Below are 22,135 nucleotides of genomic sequence, written 5' to 3'. Positions count from 1 at the left end.
TAAACATATTCATAGTCCCACAGTTCTAGAATGAATATTCTCTAAGATGGATGACACAGCAGACAAATTCCCAATGAATGTGGGAACCACATTTCACAGATGCAATCCATTGTAGCTAAATAAATTCTCATCACAATTAATCTTAATCTCAGAGGGAGGAAAATCTCCCCTCCCCGCTAGGCATTGATCTTCTCAGAATACTGCCAGCTAATCTCACTTAGTCTATTCCAACAGGTAAGGTAGCTGTTAAAGGTAACAGTACAAGATGTAAAATGTGATTTATGCCTAATATAAATCTTCCCAAATGTCTACACAGTGGCAAGATCAGAGATGAAATTAATTCAATTCAATTCAAATTTAATTGTCATTCAATCATATATGAATACCCGTGATTACAGCCAAACAAGACACCGTCACACACAGCATAAAGCACACACAAGACAGCAAGCACAAATGGTTTCACAATCACGCAACAAAAGAGTCCCAAAACCTCATGTACACCATCAATCCACAGTTGACCACAATACAGCCCATCCCCTGCCAAGCAAACGCTAGGCGGCAGCACTAGAACCAGCCAGGATGCCACGCCACACTGCCCCTGATGCCCCCCACACCCAAACTCCCCCCAGGCAATAGCGCGGCTTGAGACCCAGTGCTTGCACATACAAGACACAAGCACGTATAGAATATCAGTAAAATACAACAGCTCAGAATATACATGTGTATAGCCCAGGCCACTGAAAGGATCCTCCAGTCAAAAATAACAGAGCTGAAATGCAGTTGCATAAATATCAGGAACAGGGTTTGCAGTCCAAAATTTACTGTATGTATATTTTCCATGCTTCATTACGTTCTCATGTAATGTGCTAAATTAGTGATTGTTTGTTAATTACACATGTAGCTTTGTTTTGGCTCTGCCTTTAGTGTTTACATGAATTTATCGTGATGGGCCACATGAAATTACTGATCCAATTCGACAATCTGGTTCAAGAAAATAATCAAGTAACCACAATCGTATTGTGCAGAACAGAATGGAAACATATGACTTTTATCTTTACGACTTTCCAGTCTGTGCAAATGTCTGGACTATTACCAGTTAGAGATATGTGTTTCTCCGTTGAACAGGGGAATGGCTGGCAAATAAGTCTGGCTTATTTCAGCTTTCTTATTTGTCAGATAACTGATAGAACACACCACAAACAGGCCATCTGTCCTTCCCTTTCCCAAGCATCTGTTTTAGAAAGAATCAAATTATATTGAAGATACACATACAATTTATAACAAAGTGGAATCTTGCCTTTTTGTTTCCTTTTAATGCTCATCTAAAACGGGGTGACATGGTAGCGTAGTGGCTAGCACGACGCATTATAGTACAGGTGACATCGTTCATTTCCCGTCGTTGAATGTAAGGCGTTTGTACGTTTTCCATGACCGCGAGTGTTTCTGCCCAGTGCTCCAGTTTCCTCCCACAGTTCAAAGACATATCAGTTGGTAAGTTAATAGTTCATTGCAAATTGTCCTGTGGTTAGGTTAAATCGGGGGATTACTGGGTGGTGAGGCTCAAAGAGCTAGAATGGCCAATTCCTTGCTCTGCCTCAATCAATCAATCATTAAATAAATAGATAGATGAATAAGCAAATAAAATGTATTAATATTTTTAATCTGAATTTATCAGCTGATCGTTATGGCATTTTGTAAGTGATTTGCTTATTAATTGCTCAGAGCAGACAAAATATCGAATTAAATACATTACAAGAGAGAAAAAAATTAAACTTCCATTGTCATCTAGCTCAGAAACAGACATTTGACCCACCAAGTTTATGCCAGCCATCAAGAACCATTTACATTAGGGATTCCCAGCTATTTTTATGCCATGGACCCCCACCATTAACCTAGAGGTCCATGGGCTCCAGTTTGGGGAACCTGTATTTAGACTAATCCCTTTAATTCTAAATTCTCCCCACATTCCTGATAGCACCATTCATGTTCTCCCACTCACAGTGGCCAATTAACCTAACGGGATGTGGGTGGAAACTGGAGCTCCTGGGAGAGATTCACTCAGTCCCAGAGAGGATATGCAAATACCGTGCAGACGTCACCCGCGGTCAGTGTTTAATCTGGGTTGCCAGAGTTGTGAAGAAGTGGCTTGACAATCTCCGCCAGTACGGTATGGTCCTGCACTCCAGGTTTTAAGCGTGATGAACGTCTCACATTAAAAATCGCGACAGCGTAACCTCGACTCGAGAAAGTCTGCTGATGCTGGAAATCCAAAGCAGCACATACAAAAATGCTGGAGGGACTCAGAAGGTCAGGCAGCATCTATGGAAACGATTAGATAGTCGACAGTTCAGGCTGAGACCCTTCTTCAGGACTAAGAAGGGGGAGGATGCCAGATGGGGGGGGGGTGGGGGGGAGAGAAAAGAGGCTATCAGGTTGGAGAGTATCCGGATGGAATATAAAGTGCTGGAATATATTCTGTCTTGATAACTTCCAACCTGATGGCATCAAAATCGATAAATCGATTTCTCCTTCCAGTAAAGAACTTCAGTCTGCCCTTTTAGTTCTTCTCGCCTATCCCTTCCCCCTGGGTCTACTCCTACTTCCCTTTCTCCTATGGTCCACCCTCCTCTCCTATCAGGTTCTTTCTTCTCCAGCCCGTGACCTTTCCCACCCATCTAGCTTCACCTAACACCTTCCAACTAGCCTCCTTCCCCTCCCCTACCTTTTAATTCTGGTATCTTCCCCTTTCCTTCTCAGCCCTGAAGAAGGGTCTCGGACTGAAATGTTGACGATCTATTCATGTCCGTAGATGCTGCCGGACCTGCTGAGCTTCTCCAGCATTTTGCGTGCATTGCTTTGGAGATAGCATAATATCATTGGATGATTAAGTTCCTTACAGTAAATATTGTTCCTTGTTTTCAAGAATATACTGAGACAGGTCAAAATAGAATGAAAAACTACAGTATGTGGAACAAAGTCATATGATGTGTTCCATTCGAGTCCATGTGCCTTCCCTTTATGATTACTGACCAAAGTGTTGATATTAATTCAATTCAGTATCTTACTTCATCTCAGATCATAATTTGTGATGGGTTCCCTTAAAAAAACTATAAACAATCCCTGCTATAACCTTAATGGATTCCATAGCATTCGTCATGGATTACTCCATTAATTTATGGAATAATTTAAAAATATTTAAATTGTTATAACATAAGGAATTCAGCTGGCAATTTAGCACATGTCTGCAGCACAAACGTGAGCTGAAAATCTTTATGTGCAAGTTGATGAGTGAAATCTGGTCAGTTCACTGTGGAGAATTCCCCACACTTCTTCAAACAGAGCTCTGGACTCCTAGTGGATGTAATGTAATTTAATTAGTTCCTCAGAATGAGAGCCTACAAGAATGAACAATAGGAGAAAATAGTGAATCTACGCAGTAGAATTCTTTGCAAATTGAGTTCAATTGCACTTTTACAGTGAGATAGAAAGGAATCTTTTTTGCATTCAACTGGTATTAGATTATTTTATCTTCATACAGCATTGGCATTCCTCACCTCAAAGATCAGACAATCAGATAAATCCATTGTCTTCTGCATAATAAAGGTTTGTCTGAATGCAAGTTGGTCCACGATCAAAGAACTAAAATGCTATATTTCACTTTCACCAATAAATCACAAACTGAATTACCTAATACATAAAAGAACAGATAAGGAATAAAAGCAGGATTAAGCCATTTGGTCTCTTGTGCCTACTCCATTATTTGATCTGATCTTTAAGTTTGTTTAATTGTTATTCAACCCTACATGAATACAGCCAAATGAAACAGCGTTACACTGGGCCCAAGATGTAAAACACAGAACCAATAGTTATACACAGCACAAGGCATATATGTTGTTCCTTCTCGTGGCACATTGAACCATAGAACATTACAGCACAGAAACAGGCCTTTTGGCCCTTCTTGGCTGTGCCAGACCATTTTTCTGCCTAGTCCAGGCATGGGCAATCTACGGCCCACGGGCCATATGCGGCCTGTTAAGCTTTTTAATCCGGCCCGCAGAACTTGATGAAATTATATTAGTAAACCTTGTTAACGTTTTTTCCATGCAATTCTGGCGTTTTCCCAATAGATGACGCACTCTATATACATTGACCTTTGTTGAGGTGCAGCGTATTACTCCACATTTCCGCTTTACTCTTCATTCGGCTCGACCTATTTGTGTGAACAGGCGTTCAGCATCATGAACACCAACAAAGCCAGCCACAGATCCAAGTTAACTGACCAACATCTCAGATCCATCCTGAGAATCGCCACAACAAAACTAAATCCAGACTTTGATGCGCTGGCTAAAAAGGGAGACCAACAACACTGTTCCCACTGAAATTAAAAATAAGTTTCTTCGTTGTGTTATGTAAAAAATGCATTTGAAAATATTTTTTTAATAAGCCTTACATGTTACATGTCATTTCTGTTAAGTGATGGACATGAGTAGTGTGCAGGTGCACGTACATTCTCAAAATAAAAAATGCGCTCCAGATCAAATAACGCGCTCCGCATACTGGCGTGCTGTCACTGTTCTGTCTTTGTGCTGGTCGTTGTTGAGTTTTGGCACAGGGGACAATTGAATAAGAAGGAGCAGGACAAGTAGACCTGCATCTCCTACCGTTTTTGAAATAAAGACAGTCAGGAGGAGAGTGATGATGATAATATCTTGAAGGATAACAGAATTTTCAGTGCTTTAAAATAATAACTGTTACTATTAAAAAAGCTATATTTTATTCATTTAATTTTCAGTGTTTTAAAAGTCATTTCAATAAGTAGCTAAATACCATGGGACATCAAAGACAGATATTTTGTTGTAATGCATTTGTTCATTTTCAATTGAAATTAAAGCACATGTTTTCTACATATCCCATGATATTTTATTTTCTCTTATGAGGTGTATTACCAAAACACTCCGTCCATCTGCTCCTGGTCCGGCCCCCCTGTCAAATTTTAGAACCCTTTGTGGCCCACAAGTCAAAAAGTTTGCCCACCCCTGGCCTAGTCCCTCTGCCCTGCACCTGCACCATATCCCTCCATACACCTCTCATCCATGTACCTGTCCAAGTTTTTCTTAAAAGTTAAAAGTGAGCCCGCATTTACCACTTCATCTGGCAGCTCATTCCACAATCCCACCACTCTCTGTGTGAAGAAGCCCCTTTAAACTTTTCCCCCTTCACCCTTAACCCATGTCCTCTGTTTTTTTTTCTCCCCTAGCCTCAGTGGAAAAAGCCTGCTTGCATTCACTCTATCTATATCCATCATAATTTTATACACCTCTATCAAATCTCCCCTCAGTCTTCTACACTCCAGGGAATAAAGTCCTAACCTATTCAACCTTTGTCTGTAACTCAGTTTCTCAAGTCCCGGCAACATCCTTGTAAACCTTCTCTGCACTCTTTCAACCTTATTAATATTCTTCCTGTAATTTGGTGACCAAAACTGCACACAATACTCCAAATTTGGCCCCACCAATGTCTTATACAACCTAACCATAACATTCCAACTCTTACACTCAATGCTTTGATTTGTAAAGGCTAATGTACCAAAAGCTCTCTTTACTACCCTATCTACCTGTGAAACCACTCTCAGGGAATTATGTATCTGTATTCCCAGATCCCTCTGTTATACTGCACTCCTCAGTGCCCTACCATTTACCTTGTACGTTCTACCTTGGTTTTTCCTTCCAGACTGCAATACCTCACACTTGTCTGTATTAAACTTCATCTGCCATTTTTCAGCCCATTTTTCCAGCTGGTCCAAATCCCTCTGCAAACTTTGAAAACCTTCCTCATTGTCCACTACACCTCCAATCTTTGTATCATCAGCAAATTTGCTGATCCAATTTACCACATTATCATCCAGATCATTGATATAGATGACAAATAACAATGGATCCAGCACTGATCCCTGTGGCACACCACAAGTCACAGGCCTCCATTCAGAGAAGCAATCCTCCACTACCACTCTCTGGCTTCTCCCATTGAGCCAATGTCTAACCCCATTTACTACCTCACCATGTATACCTAGTGACTGAATCTTCCTAACTAACCTCCCATGCGGGACCTTGTCAAAGGCCTTACTGAAGTCCGTGTATACAACATCCACCGTCTTCCCTTCATCCACTTTCCTGGTAATCTCCTCGAAAAGCTCAAATAGATTTGTTAAACATGACCTACCACGCACAAAGCCATGTTGACTCTCCCTAATAAGTCCCTGTCTATCTAAATACTTGTAGATCCTATCTCTTTAGTACTCCTTCCAATAATTTACATACTACCGACGACAAACTTGCCGGCCTATAATTTCCTGGATTGGGCAGCTTTTTTTCTGTTTCCACAGCATTTGACTGCTTTTTACAAGGCCAAGTTGCTAGCTTGACACTCAACCCAGCACGGATGGAAAGCTCGCAAGGAGCTGGTCAGATCATTCACCTTGAAGTCTGGTGCTGAAACCACTACATCACTGGCCGGCACAAAAGGCACATATAAAACGGCAAGCCCATATAAGATATCAGCATAATTCAGTCACAATGAGAAATATAGCCCAAGAGCCTGAGTCCCGGTTCAGTACCAACTTAAACTTGGACGCCACGCATCTTCTAATTCAGCACCACTTTTTTGTACTAATCCTGTATCAGATGATTCTCTTATTATCAAGAAGTCCACCAACCACGTTATTGAATATACCCAACAAGTGAGCCTTCACGGCCTTCTTGGCGGTGGGGGTGGTGGGGGGTGGAGAATTCCAATGATTTACATTGCTCCAAGTGAAGAAATTTCTTCTCACCTCTGTCCGAAATGGCTGGTCAGTCGATTCAAAGATTGGAAGTATACTTATTAACAAAGTAAGTATGCAGGATACAACCCTGAGATTCATCTTCCCACAGACAGCCACCAAACGTGGAAAGAAAAGCGTCATCCGTGGAAATGAACAGCCAACGTTTCGGGCCGAGAGCCTTCGTCAGGACTGAAGAGGGAGGGGGCAGGTGAGGGGAGGGTGGTTAGGAGAAGGCTGGTAGGTACCAGGTGAAAAACCAGTAAGGGTAAAGATGCAAACACGAGGAAATCTGCAGATGCTGGAAATTCAAGCAACACAGACAAAATGCAGGTGGAACGCAGCAGGCCAGACAGCATCTAGAGGAAGAAATGCAGTCGATGTTTCGGACCGAGGCCCTTCGTCAGGAAGTTGGACAATTCAGTGTTCATGCCAAGAGGCTGGAGACTACCCAGACGGTATATGGGGTGTTGCTCCTCCAACTTCCAGTAATTCCCTCCCCTTTGCTTCCCCATCCCAGTTTCCCTCTGCCTCCTCCTCTAACTGCCTATCCCCTCCCTCATGGTTTCACCTCCTTCTACTACCCATAGTGCTCTCCCCTTACATTGTTTCTTCACCTTTCCTGCCTATCCTCTCCGTGCTTCCCCTCCCCCACCCCTTGATATTTCCTCTGATTGGTTTTTCACCTGGCACCCACCAGCCCTCTCCTTCCCACCCTCCCCCCACCTTCTTTATAGGGCCCCTGTCCCCTCCCTCTTCAGTCCTGACGGTCTCGGCCCGAAACATTGACTGCTCGTTTCCACGGATGCTGCCCGACCTGCTGAGTTCCTCCAGCGTGTTGTGTGTGTTGCTTTGACCCCAGCATCTGCAGAGTATTTTGTGTGAAAGAAAGACATGGAACCTGTTCAAAGAAAAACATCAAACCCCCAACGCACAAAAGAACTAATGTGCAAACAGCAAAAAAAGAGCTAAAAGCACAGAATATAAACGAGCAAATGTCGAATCATTGAACCCGCTCAGTTCAGTTCAGTTGAATCTAGCTCTGTGTTGTTCATTATCTTTAGGCTGCAGAGACCCTTGAGAGACCCTTGCTCAAAACACTCAGCAAGGGGGAGCATCAACTCTACACCTGCCCCATCAAGCCCCATAAAAATGTTATATATTTCAATGAGGTCACTGCTCATTTTTCTAAACACAAACTTGCTAAATCTATCCTTTTTTGACAAACCCACCATTCCAGGAGTCAGCTGGTGAACATTCACCGTGCTCCTATTACAAATAGATCCTTCCTTAGAAAGGGCAATCAGACCCGTGCATAATATTCCAAAAGCAGTCTCTCTGAGCCCTGTTTAATCTTACGAAGACATCTCTGCTCTTCTATTCAAATCCTCCTGGTTAAAAGACCAACATTCTATTTGTTTACTACTGACAGACTGGTTTTCAATGTTCTTTTATGCAAGGTCGTGCAGGTCTCCTAAACACAAAGAGCCTTCAGTCTTTCAGTAATTAAGAAATGCTCTGCTTTTATACTTGCTCTACCTCACATCTTTCCCCACATTATATTCCATCTGCTGTTTCCTAGCCATTTCATTTAACCCGTCCATACCCACATGAAGCCCCTCCTTGTTACCCACCCAGCCAGATACCTTTGCATCAACAGTAAACTGCAATCTATTCATCTTTGTCTCTTCACCCAAATCACTAATAATAGATTGTGAACAACTGGGACCTCAGAACCAATCCCTGCAGTACAGTCTCAGAATCCAAAAGCACTGTTATTCCTCGTCTCTGTCTTCTGTCCACAAATGAATCTGCAATCCACACCAACATACGATCTCCAACTCCAATACATTACCTCCGGTACCACGTGCTCTGATTTTATTTCACGATCACTAGTATAGCACTGAATCAAAGATTTTCCAAAAGATTTAGCAGACATATAAATTGTATCTTATTAAAATTAAAGGTGAGGTGAGATATTGTTCTCACCAGTGGACTGAGTACTATAACCAATTTCAGGATAGAATTTGAGCTGATACCTTTTACAGCCACATGGAATGTACACATGCTGTTCCATTTGGCCTGATTCTATTCCACATGTTTTAAAGGTAATTGCAATTCAGTTCTATTTCAGAAGCCAGACATTGTACATAGGAACATCAGCTAAAATCATTAGGTCTGATAACAACAGCCAGGAAGCAGTGGACTCTTCCCAATTGCCTTCTTCTATAACCTGACAGGATAATTACAAGCAAGGCCACTATCTGACAATGGCCATAAAAATCAAATTCCCTTTTGATACATGGGTACTGAGAATTTTAAGTAGTGCTTTGGGGCGGTGTTCCATTGATTTAGAGTGAATAAATTAATTAGAAATTGGTTCATTATATGGAATCTGAAAATTTAATCTGAGCTTTGGGAATTGCATATTCTATAACAACATTGAATTCTCCATGAACCCACGGGCTTGATTATTAGGGAAAAGGACTTACTACAGTCTTTGTGTAAAGCTGTACTGAAACAAGGTAAATATAGATACTACAGGAAACTAGGTGAACTATATTTACCTATGTGTAAATGAGACCAAGTCCTGAACTCCTGCATAAGTCCATTTTAACACAGAAGTGACAAACCTGCTGGCTACTCTTTGTCATCCTTTTACTTGCTATGTTCTGACTTTACACTCCTTGTGGAGTAAGGTAATGGAGCACAACTCCCTAGCCTTTAGGCACTAAACCTGTACCAGCTGGATCACTGACATGAAGACGAGTGGCTGCAGGAGATAACCTAAGCTTTTAACAAGTTACATTTTAAATTTAAGTAAATGTTGTTAAGCGCTCGTGGACATTTTCTGCCTTATTCTTTGCTTACTTTTTAATGTTAATAACTTTTAAATAAAAATCAATTAGTTGAAATAAAGTAGAAATTGGTGGATGTGTTCTGCAGACTAGGCAGCATCTGTCAAGAAAGAAACAGTGAATCTTTCAAGTCAGAAAGAGGAAAGTAAGAAAACCCAGTTTAAATAGGAGAAGGGACGTAAAAGGAAAGGATCACAGGTTTCTGCATGGATTAGATGGGCTGAAGAGCTGTACTTCTCTATGACTCTATGAAAGGACAAAGGAAGCATCCTTGATAAAGTGAAGGCAGTGTTGCTGAGATGATTCCAATGTTCATGAAGGAAATTGGTTATCAATTAATGAGGGATGATAGAGACGGGGGTGGTGGGGGGGGGGGGGGGGGAAGAAGGACATGTTCAAGCTGTGAAATGCAGGATAGAGATGTTGCTGAGACCTGAAACCAAAAGCAGAAATGCCCAGGAGGTCCATCAGTATCTGTAGAGAGAGAAAAAATATATGAATAACACTAGCGGATTACCTTAAAAAAGAACTGGCCCTTTCTGGATACATAAAAATCTAGTTATTCAGAATTATTTAATTCAATATTGAATCCAGAAAGTTGAGGTGTGCCTGGACAAGAAATGAGGTTCTGCTCTTCAAGCGTTCATTGGGATTAACTGGGACAATGCAGGAGGTCAAAAGAAGGTGGATCAGAGAGGCTGTGGGATGGAGAGTTCAAATAACAGGGAACTGGAAGCTCAGTGTTGCTCCCGCAGTTTTTTAAAGTACTTGGTTGAATTTTAGTTGTTTCTGAATGTTTATGAATGCCAGCTAAGCCAGGGGGTGCTTAGTCAACTGGCAAAGCTTGTCTCAATTGTTTCTTTGGTGGTGCAACGTTGACCCCCAAAGTAGCAACTTCACATGGACAAAGCCCTTCCACCACACAAGGCCTCATCATCAGGACCAAGATAGCTTTAGTAAGGTTATCCTCAGCAGATCTGCAAAAGATAAATTCATTTTTACCTCAAAGGTGACCCACTGGCAGGCAATTCTCGGCCATTAATGCGCCTAAACTAAATAAGTTTTACTCAAATCCAAACATAAAGATCTGGTGCTGAAAGAAGTAAAAAAAGGATTACACATATTTTAGCTAAGGTCATTTTTATTCTTAACAAATTATGGTTTATTTATGTTTTTCAGCCATACCTAATACTAGAGTCTCTCACAGCTGGTATAAATAAACATTAGATCTTCAAACAGCTTGACAGGAATGCTTCTGACTACACATAGAACTTGTGGTCTGTCTTGTTTCAGTCTTGCTCAGAGATATTGCCATACCAACTCTTAATATGCATGTGTTTCCAGATTAATAGTAATGTTTTTCTTCTTTGCTGCTTTATAATTTCATAAAAAGATTTTTTTATGTCATAATTTTAATTTTTATCAAATAGCGACAGCATAAAAAAGTTCAATTTAAAAATATTGCAGAACATACACTTTTTAGGCATCATGCCGACTATTTTTAAAAGTCATTCCAAACAATTTCCAGTTTAGTGACAAAAAAAGACTTGTTTGACAGGCCTGACCTTTTCCTATTACATTTTGGCATTGGAGTGTAGCTACTGTCAAGAAATTATAATATATGGAACTGTTGCTTCAAACACACAGGCCACTTACTGGAGACAACAGAAATCAAATGCACGAAGCTAACTAAGTACTAAAATATTCCCAGCCTCTCAAGATTTCTCAATTTTAATCAACTAGATAACTTTTGAAGAAAATGATGGACTTCCTTTGGTGGCTATTTGTATTAAATAAGAGAAAATTTGCATTAATCATTTTAGAGTGAAATTGCAATAAAGTAGCATAATATTGTGCAATCATTATGAGTGCTGGTGGAAATTAAGGTAACTCATTTGGATAGGTGGTATAAAATTATTGACTCTAAACAAGATCACTGCCAATACACGAAGCACTGGCAGGTCTGGCCGCATCTAAGAAGGGAAATGGACAGTTAATGTTCCAGCCAAAAACAACAGAAATTCTTCAAATGCTGCAAGTCCAAGCAAGACACACAAAATGCTGCAAGAACTCAGCAGGCCAGGCAGCATCTATGGAAAAGGGTACAATCAACGTTTCAATCTGCGATCCTTCATCAGGACTGTTCAGATGAAGTTCTGTTCCTTTTCATGCCTTGTGGCTTATCTGGTGGCAACCTTGCCATTTCTTTAGCATTTTTGTCTGTTTTTTATGAGGCCAGGTTGCTAGCTTGACATTGAAACCAGCACAGATGGAAAGCATGCAAGGTGTAGGCCAGATTCGAACTCAGGACCACTTGCCTCAAAGTCCAGTATGGATGCCATTATATCACCGGTGTGCTGGAGTAGAGTCAAGATAGAGAGAGAGAATCCAAAGGCATCAACTGTCCATTTCTCTCCAAACTTGACCTGTTGAGTTCCTCTATTGTTTTGTGTGTTGCTCCAGACTCCTACATCTACAGTTACTTGTGTCAACAAGATTACTGCCAAAATACTTCATCCAAATGAAATGTCGAAGGTCAAGAAACCTATTGTTTCCAGATAGTGAAAAATCATATGAGTGCAATTTAATTTCCCATAGAGCATTATAATTTCCCAACCATTTTACCCTTAACTGATTCAATTACAATGCCAATAAATGCAGATTTTCAAACAGCATGGTGAATAACCTTTAAATATACTCAGGGTGGTGAGGTGGAGATACGTCTACCAATGGAGCTATAAGGCACCCCTTCCCTACGCTAGCCTGCAGGTCAGCCTTGGGCAAGGTGTGGCACCTGCTTCGCCTCCCCTGATCAGGGTCACGTGAGGCTTTGGGAGCAGGTGGTGGGTGGATGGTCGTGTGAGCAGCCGGTGCATGTCTCAAGTCCTGGCTATGCGACCTCTGTCACCAGGCAGGCAATCTCTAAACAGTATTGATAATGGCTCAGGTCACCCGTCTTGCCCAAAAGAAGGAAATGGCATACCACTTCTGAAGAAAATTTGTCAAGAACAATCATGATCATGGAAAGACCATGATCGTCCAGGTCATATAACACAGCACATAATGAATGAATCATCCTTGCAAATTAACATTACCTTGGTGGTTTTGGTGAGATGACCTGTTCGGTATTGGAATTCAGAAATCTACTCTTCAATCTGCTATTCAATGTTGAATTAAAACCTAACAATAGAAACTATATTGGTCATTCTTAGACTTCCTCTGAACGTCTCAGTTTATGAATTCCATTGACACTGATGTAAGTTCGGCCTGATCAAAGGGCTGCACTCCAGCCTGCAGTCATAAAATCAGCATCCTACCATTCAATGCCCAGGATTTTGTGGTCATAGGCAAAGCAAAGGCATTCACCGCGGACCTCAGTAAAAGATCTTGAAATCCATTGTTTCGTACTCTCTCCTAATAGTTGTTGTTTTCTGACATAATTTCAAAGGATCCTCGGCATCCAGCAGTCATGATATCATATTGAAGAAATTTTTTATTAATTGAGAGAAAGTAAGACAGAAACTCTGATCTGGAAGATGGAAATTGAAAGCTTTGTGGCTATGTTTCCAGACAGTAAAAACATAAATGGAGGGACAGGTAGCATTAAGGAAGCAGAGAGTCTGCAGAAGGACTTAGACAAATTGGGTGAATGGGCAGAGAATAGGCAAATGGAATATAGTGTAGGGAAGTGTATAGTCATGTACTTTGGTAGAAGGAATAAAAGGTGCAGAACTATTTTCAAAACAGGGAGCAAATTCAGAAATGATAGTCACAAAGGGACTCAGGAGTCCTACTGCAGGGTTCCCTCAAGCTTAACTTGAGGTTGAGTCCGTAGCAAATGCAAATGCAATGTTATCATTAACTTTGAGAGGACTATAAGACAAAAACAGTGATGTAATGCTAAGGCATTGGTCAGACTGCATTTACAGTATAATAAGCAGTTGTGGCCGCTTATCTAAGAAGGATGTGCTGGCATTGGAGATGGTCCAGATGAGGTTCACGAGAATGCTCCTGAAGATGAAAGGGTTAATGTATGAGGTGCATTTGATGGCTCTGGGCCTGTATTCGCTGGTGTTTAGAAAAATGCAGGGGGACCTGATTGAAACCTATTGAATATTGAACGGCCTAGATTGAATGAATGTTGAGAAGATGGTTTCAATAGTGGGAGAGTCTTGGATCAGAGGCCACAGCCTCTGACATCCTTATACAATAGAGGTGGGGAGGAATTTCTTTAGTCAGAGGGTGGTGAATCTGTGGAATTCATTGCCACAGACAGCTGTGGCGAAAATATACCCAAGTCATTGGGAATATTTAAAGTGAAAGTTGATAAGTTCTTGTTTCGTAATGATGTCAAAGGTTATAAGGAGATGGCAGCAGAATGGTGTTGGAAGGGTTACTGCATCAACCATGATCAAATGGCGATACGGACTCAATGGACTGAATGGCCTAATTGTGCTCCTGAAGCTTATGGTCTGAAATGTCATCAATAAACTTTTCTTTTCTCTAAAAGCAGGATTACTATAATAATCCATACTGAAGTGAAGAAACTTTAATCCAAATTTATTACAATTATTAAAACTTGCTAAGCAATAACATGGACTCATATGGAATTAAAAATATTTCTCAGATCTTGCGCTACAATGAAAAATTTAGGATATTTTACATCAAAACTGTTCAGAAGTACCTTTACGTCTCGTTAGTTCAACCATTTTCTTTGATTACTGCAGCTGGAAAGTCTGCAGAGCGTGTGTACAGGTCCAAATAACAAACTGGTAACATCTGGATTTCCACCTTAAACTACATAAACCACAATATCCTGAAGTTGCTGTCACTTTCTTGACACCGATCAATATGCTCACCTTCATAGAACTGCACAAGTTGAGCTATTATGTGTTGTAATTTAAAAGCTTGACCAGCCTGATTAGCTTCATGAATATTAATTGGAAATGGAAATTTCATAATTAGAAGTTCATCCTATTACTGCTGATAATTTTTATCTTTAATTATATTTTTGCATTGAGAGTCAAGGTAGTGGAAAAAGCTCATCTGTATACTGTACTACATTTATTTTTAAAATTTATTTTCTAAATATGCTCATATAATCATTTTCAAAGGAAATTTTTGAATAGTTAAAATATTGGGGAGGGAAATAAGATCTTTTGTTACTAAAATCATAATTAAAAGATTATTCAAGATACCTAATTTTAGACTTCAAATAGTTACATCTTAAGGACTGAATTTACCTTTAATGCTCCCAATCTGCACAGACTGCAACATCCAACTAAGTCTGAATTCAGATGCCAAAGATACTTTTGAATATGAACAAAAAATAGGTATATAATTCTGTAATTTTATATCTTGTACAAGAGGAGTTACAGGAGTTACTGTTTTTGAAAGATAGCATTTAACGATTGAAAACCCTACAATTTTAAGCAGCAATATATTCAAAGTCTGAGCCATTCTTTAAGTGAGGATGTAGCTATCAGTACAAAACAATTCCATTCAGTGAACAAATAACCATCTTTTACTTTATAGATGCAATGCATAAATTTGCTCAACAAGACTTGCATGTTCAATGCACAGAGTGAGAGAACCACAGCAAAGAAGATGCTGGATATTTATCAAGAAAATAAAACTGAGGGTTTCAGATTACATTGTAATGGGAATAAAGCCTGGGCAATTTATCAATGCCAACGCACCATCACTTCTTTATTGATGCTAAAGGTTCCTGATACACATCAATGTTTTAACAGCAGTGAAAGTCTCAGTAGTCAGGTTTGCAATTCACAAGCAGACAAACACGGCCAGCTCACATCAGTTCTTCTCCATACCAGCATAACTTCAACCTTGGGAAAAAAGATAGTGCCATCCGCAAATATTTCAAATTTAGTCACTAAACCTGCTCTCTCACAACATTCAAAAGTGAATAAAAAATGACACATGGGTTTTGTTGCACTCTTTATAAATGTCGCCATGTCATTAGAAATTGTAAATTACCAGCCCCTTGTATTGAAATAAATAATCTTTCCTGGTGCTGGTTCAATAAGCTGCAGGAAAATTGCTGGAATTTTGCTCTCTGCCACTAGTCTCTATTAAGGAATATTAGCTGTGATAGCAGCTCAAGAGTTCTGTCTCATCCATCATCATAGACACATGAGTGTGGGAGCCCACACTTCCTGATCACTATGTAGAGATGTACTGGCATTCCTGTGTAGAATTGCTACATTCCTCCAGAAAATCCAGGGTGCTGTGTTAGATGGATGACTTTTCAGAACTGAAAGAAGTTTGAGATAAAATAAGTTCTAAGATGCAGGACAGTGACAGTAATTGTCCAAGCTGTCTTCTTTTTTCATCTATCGGCAACTTGTTCTTTCTCCTTCCCTTCTCTTTCTCTTTGAATCTTAATATTTCTAATCTATAACTTCATCCATTAAGCATGAAAGGAAAATGGACTGAAAAGAAAACTCTTTTGTTCCCTTTCCACAGACGCTGCCTGACCTGCTGAGAATTTATAGCGTGTTCTATTTTTATTGCAAAGTATAATGGTACATCGTTTGAAAAAGAATGTGGACATCTCCCGTTGTTCTGGACAACTTTTATCCTTCAATCTACATCCAAAACAGATGACCTGGGCATTTTACTTATTGCTATTTATGAAAAGCAGCTGTATGCAAATAGAGGAAAGCTGTTCCCATTAGCCGATGGCCCAGGGGGCAGCAAGTCAAAGAGATGAGCAAAACAAACAGAGGTGAAGCGAGGAAAAGTCATTGTTAATGCAGAGAATAGCTGCAGTTTAGAATTCCTTGCCTGTAACAGGGAAAATAAAGTCAAGCAGGACTTTGAAAATGGAATTTTAGAACACCTGAGGGCAAGTAATTTATAGGGCTGTAAGGAGAGGGCAGAGAGTGGCCCGCCTGGATTTGACTACAGGGTCCTGGAATGGACTCAGTGGGCTGAACAGCCTCCTTCTCTGTGGTAACAATGCCTTGACTGTTTGATATTAAACTTTTGCACTTCCTCCATTGCACATTCATTATTCTTGGCTGTCGTTTTTGGTTCTGCTTCTTTGGTCAAGATGTTGTTCTAAAATTATTATAACAATGCGATTTCTTTAAAGTCTGAACTATGAACCCAGGGCTAACTAAGAGTGCTGTATAGATTTTTTTTTAATGAACACACTTCTGTGGTACGCGGACAATGACTAATTGTTTCAAATTCCAACTGTCTTAATAAGCATTAGGAGACCTCAGAGATAATAATTTGGAATAACATTTAACCAATAACACTGAAATTGTTGCACCATTACATAAATCACATAGTAATTTATCTCTTGCACCAGTTCACGTTAGAAGGAAAACAGTAATATCCTGTAAACGCTACCACAACGAAAAGATCAAGTAGCTTTTAGTCTCCCCTAAACAATCTCTGAGCTGTGTGTCAATGACAATCAAACGACATGCTACTAGCACAGCGTGCTGCATACCCACACAACCAACTGTTAGGTCAGCTTTGGGACAGTATTCCGCTTTCAAATGATCACAAGTGGGAATATCCTGGGAAGAGGGAGAATGAGTGGGATGCAGGGAAGAAATTCCTACCCTGCCGGTTACATAGAGTCAAGGAAAAGTACAACACAGAAATAGGCCCTTCAGCCCATCCAGTCCATGCCGAGCCATTTAAGCTGCCTACTCCCATAGACCTGCACTGGGACCACAGCCCTCCGATCCATCTACCTATCCAAACTTCTCTTCAATGCTGAAATTGAGCTTGCATGTACCACTTATGCTGGCAACTCATTCCACACTCGCATGACCCTCTGGGAAAAAAAAATTCCCCTCATGTTCCTCTTAAAGTTTTCACCTTTCACCATTAACCTGTGACCTCTAAATGCAGTCCCAAGCAACCTCAGTGGAAAAGGCCTGTTTGCATTTACCCTATCTGTATCCCTCACCATTTGTATACCTCTTTCAAATCTCCCCTAAATCTTATAATTCCAAGGAATAAAATCCATATAACTCAGTTCCATCAGAACTGGCAACATCCTTGTACATTTTCTCTGTACTTTTTCAACCTTATTTACATCTTTCCTGCAGGTAGGTGACCAAAACTACACACAATACTCCAAATTAGGCCCAGCAACGCAATTTATGCAACTTTAACATAACATTCCATCTCCTGTACTCAATACTTTGACTTATTACGGTCAAAGTACATGGAAAATATAGAAATTTTACCATTTAGCATCCGGCAGGAAATATGGACTGTACTCTTTTCCACTGCCTGGCCTGCTGAGTTCCTCCAGTATTTTGTGTGTGCATTGCTTGGATTTCCAGCATTTGCAGATTTTCTCTTGTGTGTGTGGTTAAGTGGTCTTTCCTGCTGTACCTGTTCTGATAATTATTGAGTCTGTTTATATGTTCAAATTTATTTAAAACCCTAAGATATAGGAGCAGAATTGGGCTATTTGGCCCAACCAGTCTATTCCACCATTTCATCATGGCTGATCCATTTCCCTCTCAGCCCCAATCTCCTGTCTTCTTCCCGTATGCCCTGATCTATCAACCTCTGCCTTAAAGTCTTGGCCTCCGCAGCCGCCTGTGGCGACGGATTTAAATTTGATTATTGACGTTTGCGCGTGAGACCACTCTGCTAATTGTTGATAGCTCACGGCAATTTCCACTATTGTGTTGTAAATCGTTGGGGGTTGCCTGTTCTAGTATCGTTCCGTGTTTTCTGCTTGGCACCGAACCACGAGCAATTCTGGTATGGTTTCCCATACTGGCAATCGGGTAATTCTGGTTGGCTTTAATGAGCATACCACTCAAAGACTGAACACTAGGTATCACCCAAGGTGATCTAAACCAAACTCTCCCATCAAAAGAAACAACTTTTCTAATCTGCCTGTCATCTCCATCTGAAACAAAAAAAAAGGGGAAATAGTTCAACGTTTAGACCAGATCTCTCGGATCTCTCTTTGGTGATTTAATTGAAAGTAATATTCAGCAGGAGGTACTGACAGCAAAGGCTACGGTCCTTGAGATAACTCCATGGGATACTGGCTAACAACGTCCTAACTATTCCTTTGAAATCTGTTATTTTAGTGGAGTTGTTAACTCGTTTGTTTTAGAACTGGTTAATTTATTGTAACTTATTCTCAATGCGTTAACGCCTCCACTAAAATAGCAGGGATTTCAGATGAACGTTCCGCTGATATATTAGTATCCCACTGGGTAATTTCGAGGCCCATATTTCTGAACCTCTGTCTCCAAAATGCTTAGAAGTTGGCAGGGAGCCAGCTATTCTCACAGTGTATTACTTTTATCCCACGTTTTACGTTTCGATTAGCCGAGAAGATGCTTCATTGTGTGAAATATTTGGGAGCAATATGTGGGGTTATCCGGTACGGCCGACTGGATGTTCACGTGCTTGTACTTTGCCAAGGACGGGGCAAAACAGGACTTTACTGAAATGTTTTTTTCTCTCTATTCAGCACTTTGCATGCACCAATCGCGGATCCAGCTCGTTTCACTCTGTAATGTCCCGAAATTACTTTTTCCCAAGTGTCTAACGATGAACTAACAGATAAATCCAGTTACTGTCAACCTATCTCCAATTACTCAGGAAGCCTCACTCCCCACTGAGAGAAAAAAACACCGCACAATTGGACAATGGTTCTTTCTCGGTGTAAAAGGAATCGCTTTATAATTCAACGCTACAAAATGAACCTGTCAAAATCTGCGTGCTTTCAATGAAACCCGCTGATAAGCATTTTAAAGGCTGAAACCTTCCTCTTGGCATCTCAGTGTAAATAAAGCTAACGGCGTTCACTAAGAAGCAGTCTCCACCGCTCGCTGTTGCCAATAGATTCACTTTTGTCAGCTTCCAACCAAATAATCTTTCTCCCTCTCTCCGGCGGGCCCTCTGAAACCCGAGAGGGAGCAGGAATTGTCTGCAACACTGATTATCAGTTTTTAAGATAACGATTCGGATCTTGCAGCCACAGCCTTAATGCCTCGGAATAATCGGGGAGCCCTCTTACCAAAACCGACCGGGGATCACGCTAAAGTGCCGGGACGGTTTAATTTAAATGGAGCGTGAAACCCCCAGACAGTGAAGTTTATCCATGGGTGATTGTTCTATTTATTCCAATTATGCAGCCACTAAATGGTAATCAGATTATGTCACCGGAAACTGAATTAAACTCAAGATTCACAATAGCGGGAACGCTTTTAATCAATTTGCAACAATGCCGAGCTTCACAACACTGCAGTACCCGCCAATGGAACACCAGCAAAACTGTTAGATTGTACAGCAGGCTTTCCTAGTTTCTCAGACAACAGCTGACATCTTCACAACCTCGCGATCTGAGGTGGCATGCAATGTTAAAAAATAGATACTCAAATAAGGTTGCTGAACACGAAGCTGTGTCAATTATTAAACAATTCAAAATATTGCCAGAAAGGTTGGGACATTTTGAGGCGATTTCGCTTGCATCCAACGCTTTTATAAAGCACATTTCTCTAAATCGAGTGACACGGAAGTTGCTTTCCCCAACTGCTTGACAGGATTCACAGCACCGCTAAACCGGCATCTGCAAACGGCGGTGACACAACTGAGAGTTTAAATCAGAAACAGGGTCTCACTTCCTATCCTCAGAGGGGAGGAGAGGACATCGCGTCCATTGCTTCGTCAATACGATTCGCATAATAACATTATGTGACCAAGTGACCGATCAGGAAGTGTGCAGAAAGAACAATACCTACCTATCATCGTAACAGAAATCAGCGCTCAGTGTGTTCAGGTACAGGGCAATAGCAACCGCGCTGCTCACAAATTCAGAAATCATGTCTACTACAATATCGTATCGATTCCTGGTTTCACCTCGCTGGGATGGATCCGCATCCTCGGGCTGGTTTTGTTTGCTTTATGTTTTTTTTTTGAGTCTCTAACCCGTTAGCGCACTGCAAGGTGCTGCCGGTCGCCCTGGGACGCGCACACGATGTGCAGTCGGTCGCCTACATTTGGGAATCCGCTTATATATGTACACACGCACGCATGCACGCATAAGGGCTGCAAACAGTAACTGAGTGTATGTGTAAGCGCGGAGCCGCGTGTGGGTTCCGGCCGGCGGCAGTGCGCATGCGTACGGGCACACCCCCCCCCCCCCCCACCCTCCGTCTCCCCGCCCCTGGGGTCTGTCAGTTGCACGGTCATTCGGGGCCAGCTCAGTTGCTGTTCTTTCTCCCGACAGCTGTCACTTGGCACCGTACACCTGCAAGCGGCGCGACATTTTCCGCATGTGCGGCGGGTGGTGGGGGGGTGGAAGCTCCTTCTCTCTTGTCGGCCAACGCGAACCTGCATTTAAATAACGCCTTGGCGTCTTACGGTGCTTTGCAGGGGATTCCGCAGGGTACTTACACCGAAAGAGGAGAGGTTTGAGGAAGCGTCGAATGATGTGTCAAGGTTAAGGGGGAAAGTTCTCCCCTGTTCAGAGCCGGGGTCAGCAGTCGTGGACTGAGTTCAAAGGAAAGAGGTCAATTCCAGTTTATTGTCATGTGCACAAATACAATGAGACGCATTACAATGAAAAACTTGCTCACGGTGGGCAGCACAGACGCGTAAATTCAGGCACCGCACGAAACATAAATTATACAAAATTACGTAAGATAGTGAAGAGAAAAAACAAAGTAAAACAAATTATTGGCAGAAAAATAAACAAAACACACACAATCAGAGAGACAAATCTGTAACGGTGTTCCGTTGCTGAGGTGAGACTGAAGGAGCGAGGGGAGGAACGTGACAATTGGGATAGCGAGGCCGTGGCTGGTGCGGGAAGTAAGGTTGAAATCCAGGAGTTAATTAATAAGGAAGTTAGTGAAAATCGAAAGTAAGTTTGGTGATTTGGTTGCATTATTTAAATTGAATGTTCTGAATGAAATACAAAGCGCGATCCAGTTCCGAAGTTTGATGCGCAAACTCAGTATCGATCAAGAAGTGGGGTAAGTTTCATTCGATTTGGCGCTGAAGGGGCACGATGATCATTTTTGAATGGACACAGCACCACAGTTATCGCAGAAATGTGACCAGCGATGATCGATATCCTTTGCAGACTTCCATATTTGAATTTCTGCATGTTTCTTAATCAGGAGGAGAAATCTTCAACATAGGACATTTGTGGGCTAGTCAGGAAACCGGGTTAATGTTACAATTCTCAGTGATTAGCATTCCTTCGTCTCCCCCGCCCCCCCCCCCACCCACCTTTCGCTCTCTGGTTTGTTAAACGTAGAACCATGGCCCCGGGTATTGTCGGAGCTAGCCGGGAATAATGCAAAATATGGACTTCTGACAGACAACCAAATTACAAACAACTTCCTTAAACCGGTTGCCAACTCGGTTAGCACCCAGTTTCTGTGATTAAGTCATAACGCCTACAGTTAATAGGTCGTGAAAACACCCACCG

The 22,135-nt window shown here is 41.3% G+C and overlaps 1 protein-coding gene across 1 annotated transcript in view; it reads right to left on the bottom strand.

Annotated features, from left to right (window-relative positions):
- The window catches only part of tmtc2a (transmembrane O-mannosyltransferase targeting cadherins 2a), a 209,712-nt gene extending 188,989 nt beyond the window's left edge, over positions 1 to 20,723 (bottom strand). The window contains exon 1 of the mRNA XM_059978410.1: positions 20,439 to 20,723. Within this exon, the coding sequence (XP_059834393.1) occupies positions 20,439 to 20,521 (83 nt within the window). The 5' untranslated portion in view covers positions 20,522 to 20,723. The remainder of the gene's footprint in view (positions 1 to 20,438) is intronic.
- Positions 20,724 to 22,135: the final 1,412 nt, after the last annotated feature.

The sequence above is a fragment of the Hypanus sabinus genome, chromosome 8 (assembly GCF_030144855.1).
Source record: "Hypanus sabinus isolate sHypSab1 chromosome 8, sHypSab1.hap1, whole genome shotgun sequence".
NCBI lineage: Eukaryota > Metazoa > Chordata > Chondrichthyes > Myliobatiformes > Dasyatidae > Hypanus > Hypanus sabinus.
The sequence above is the reverse complement of the archived record's forward strand: the minus strand, read 5'-3'. Positions and strand labels throughout refer to the sequence as shown.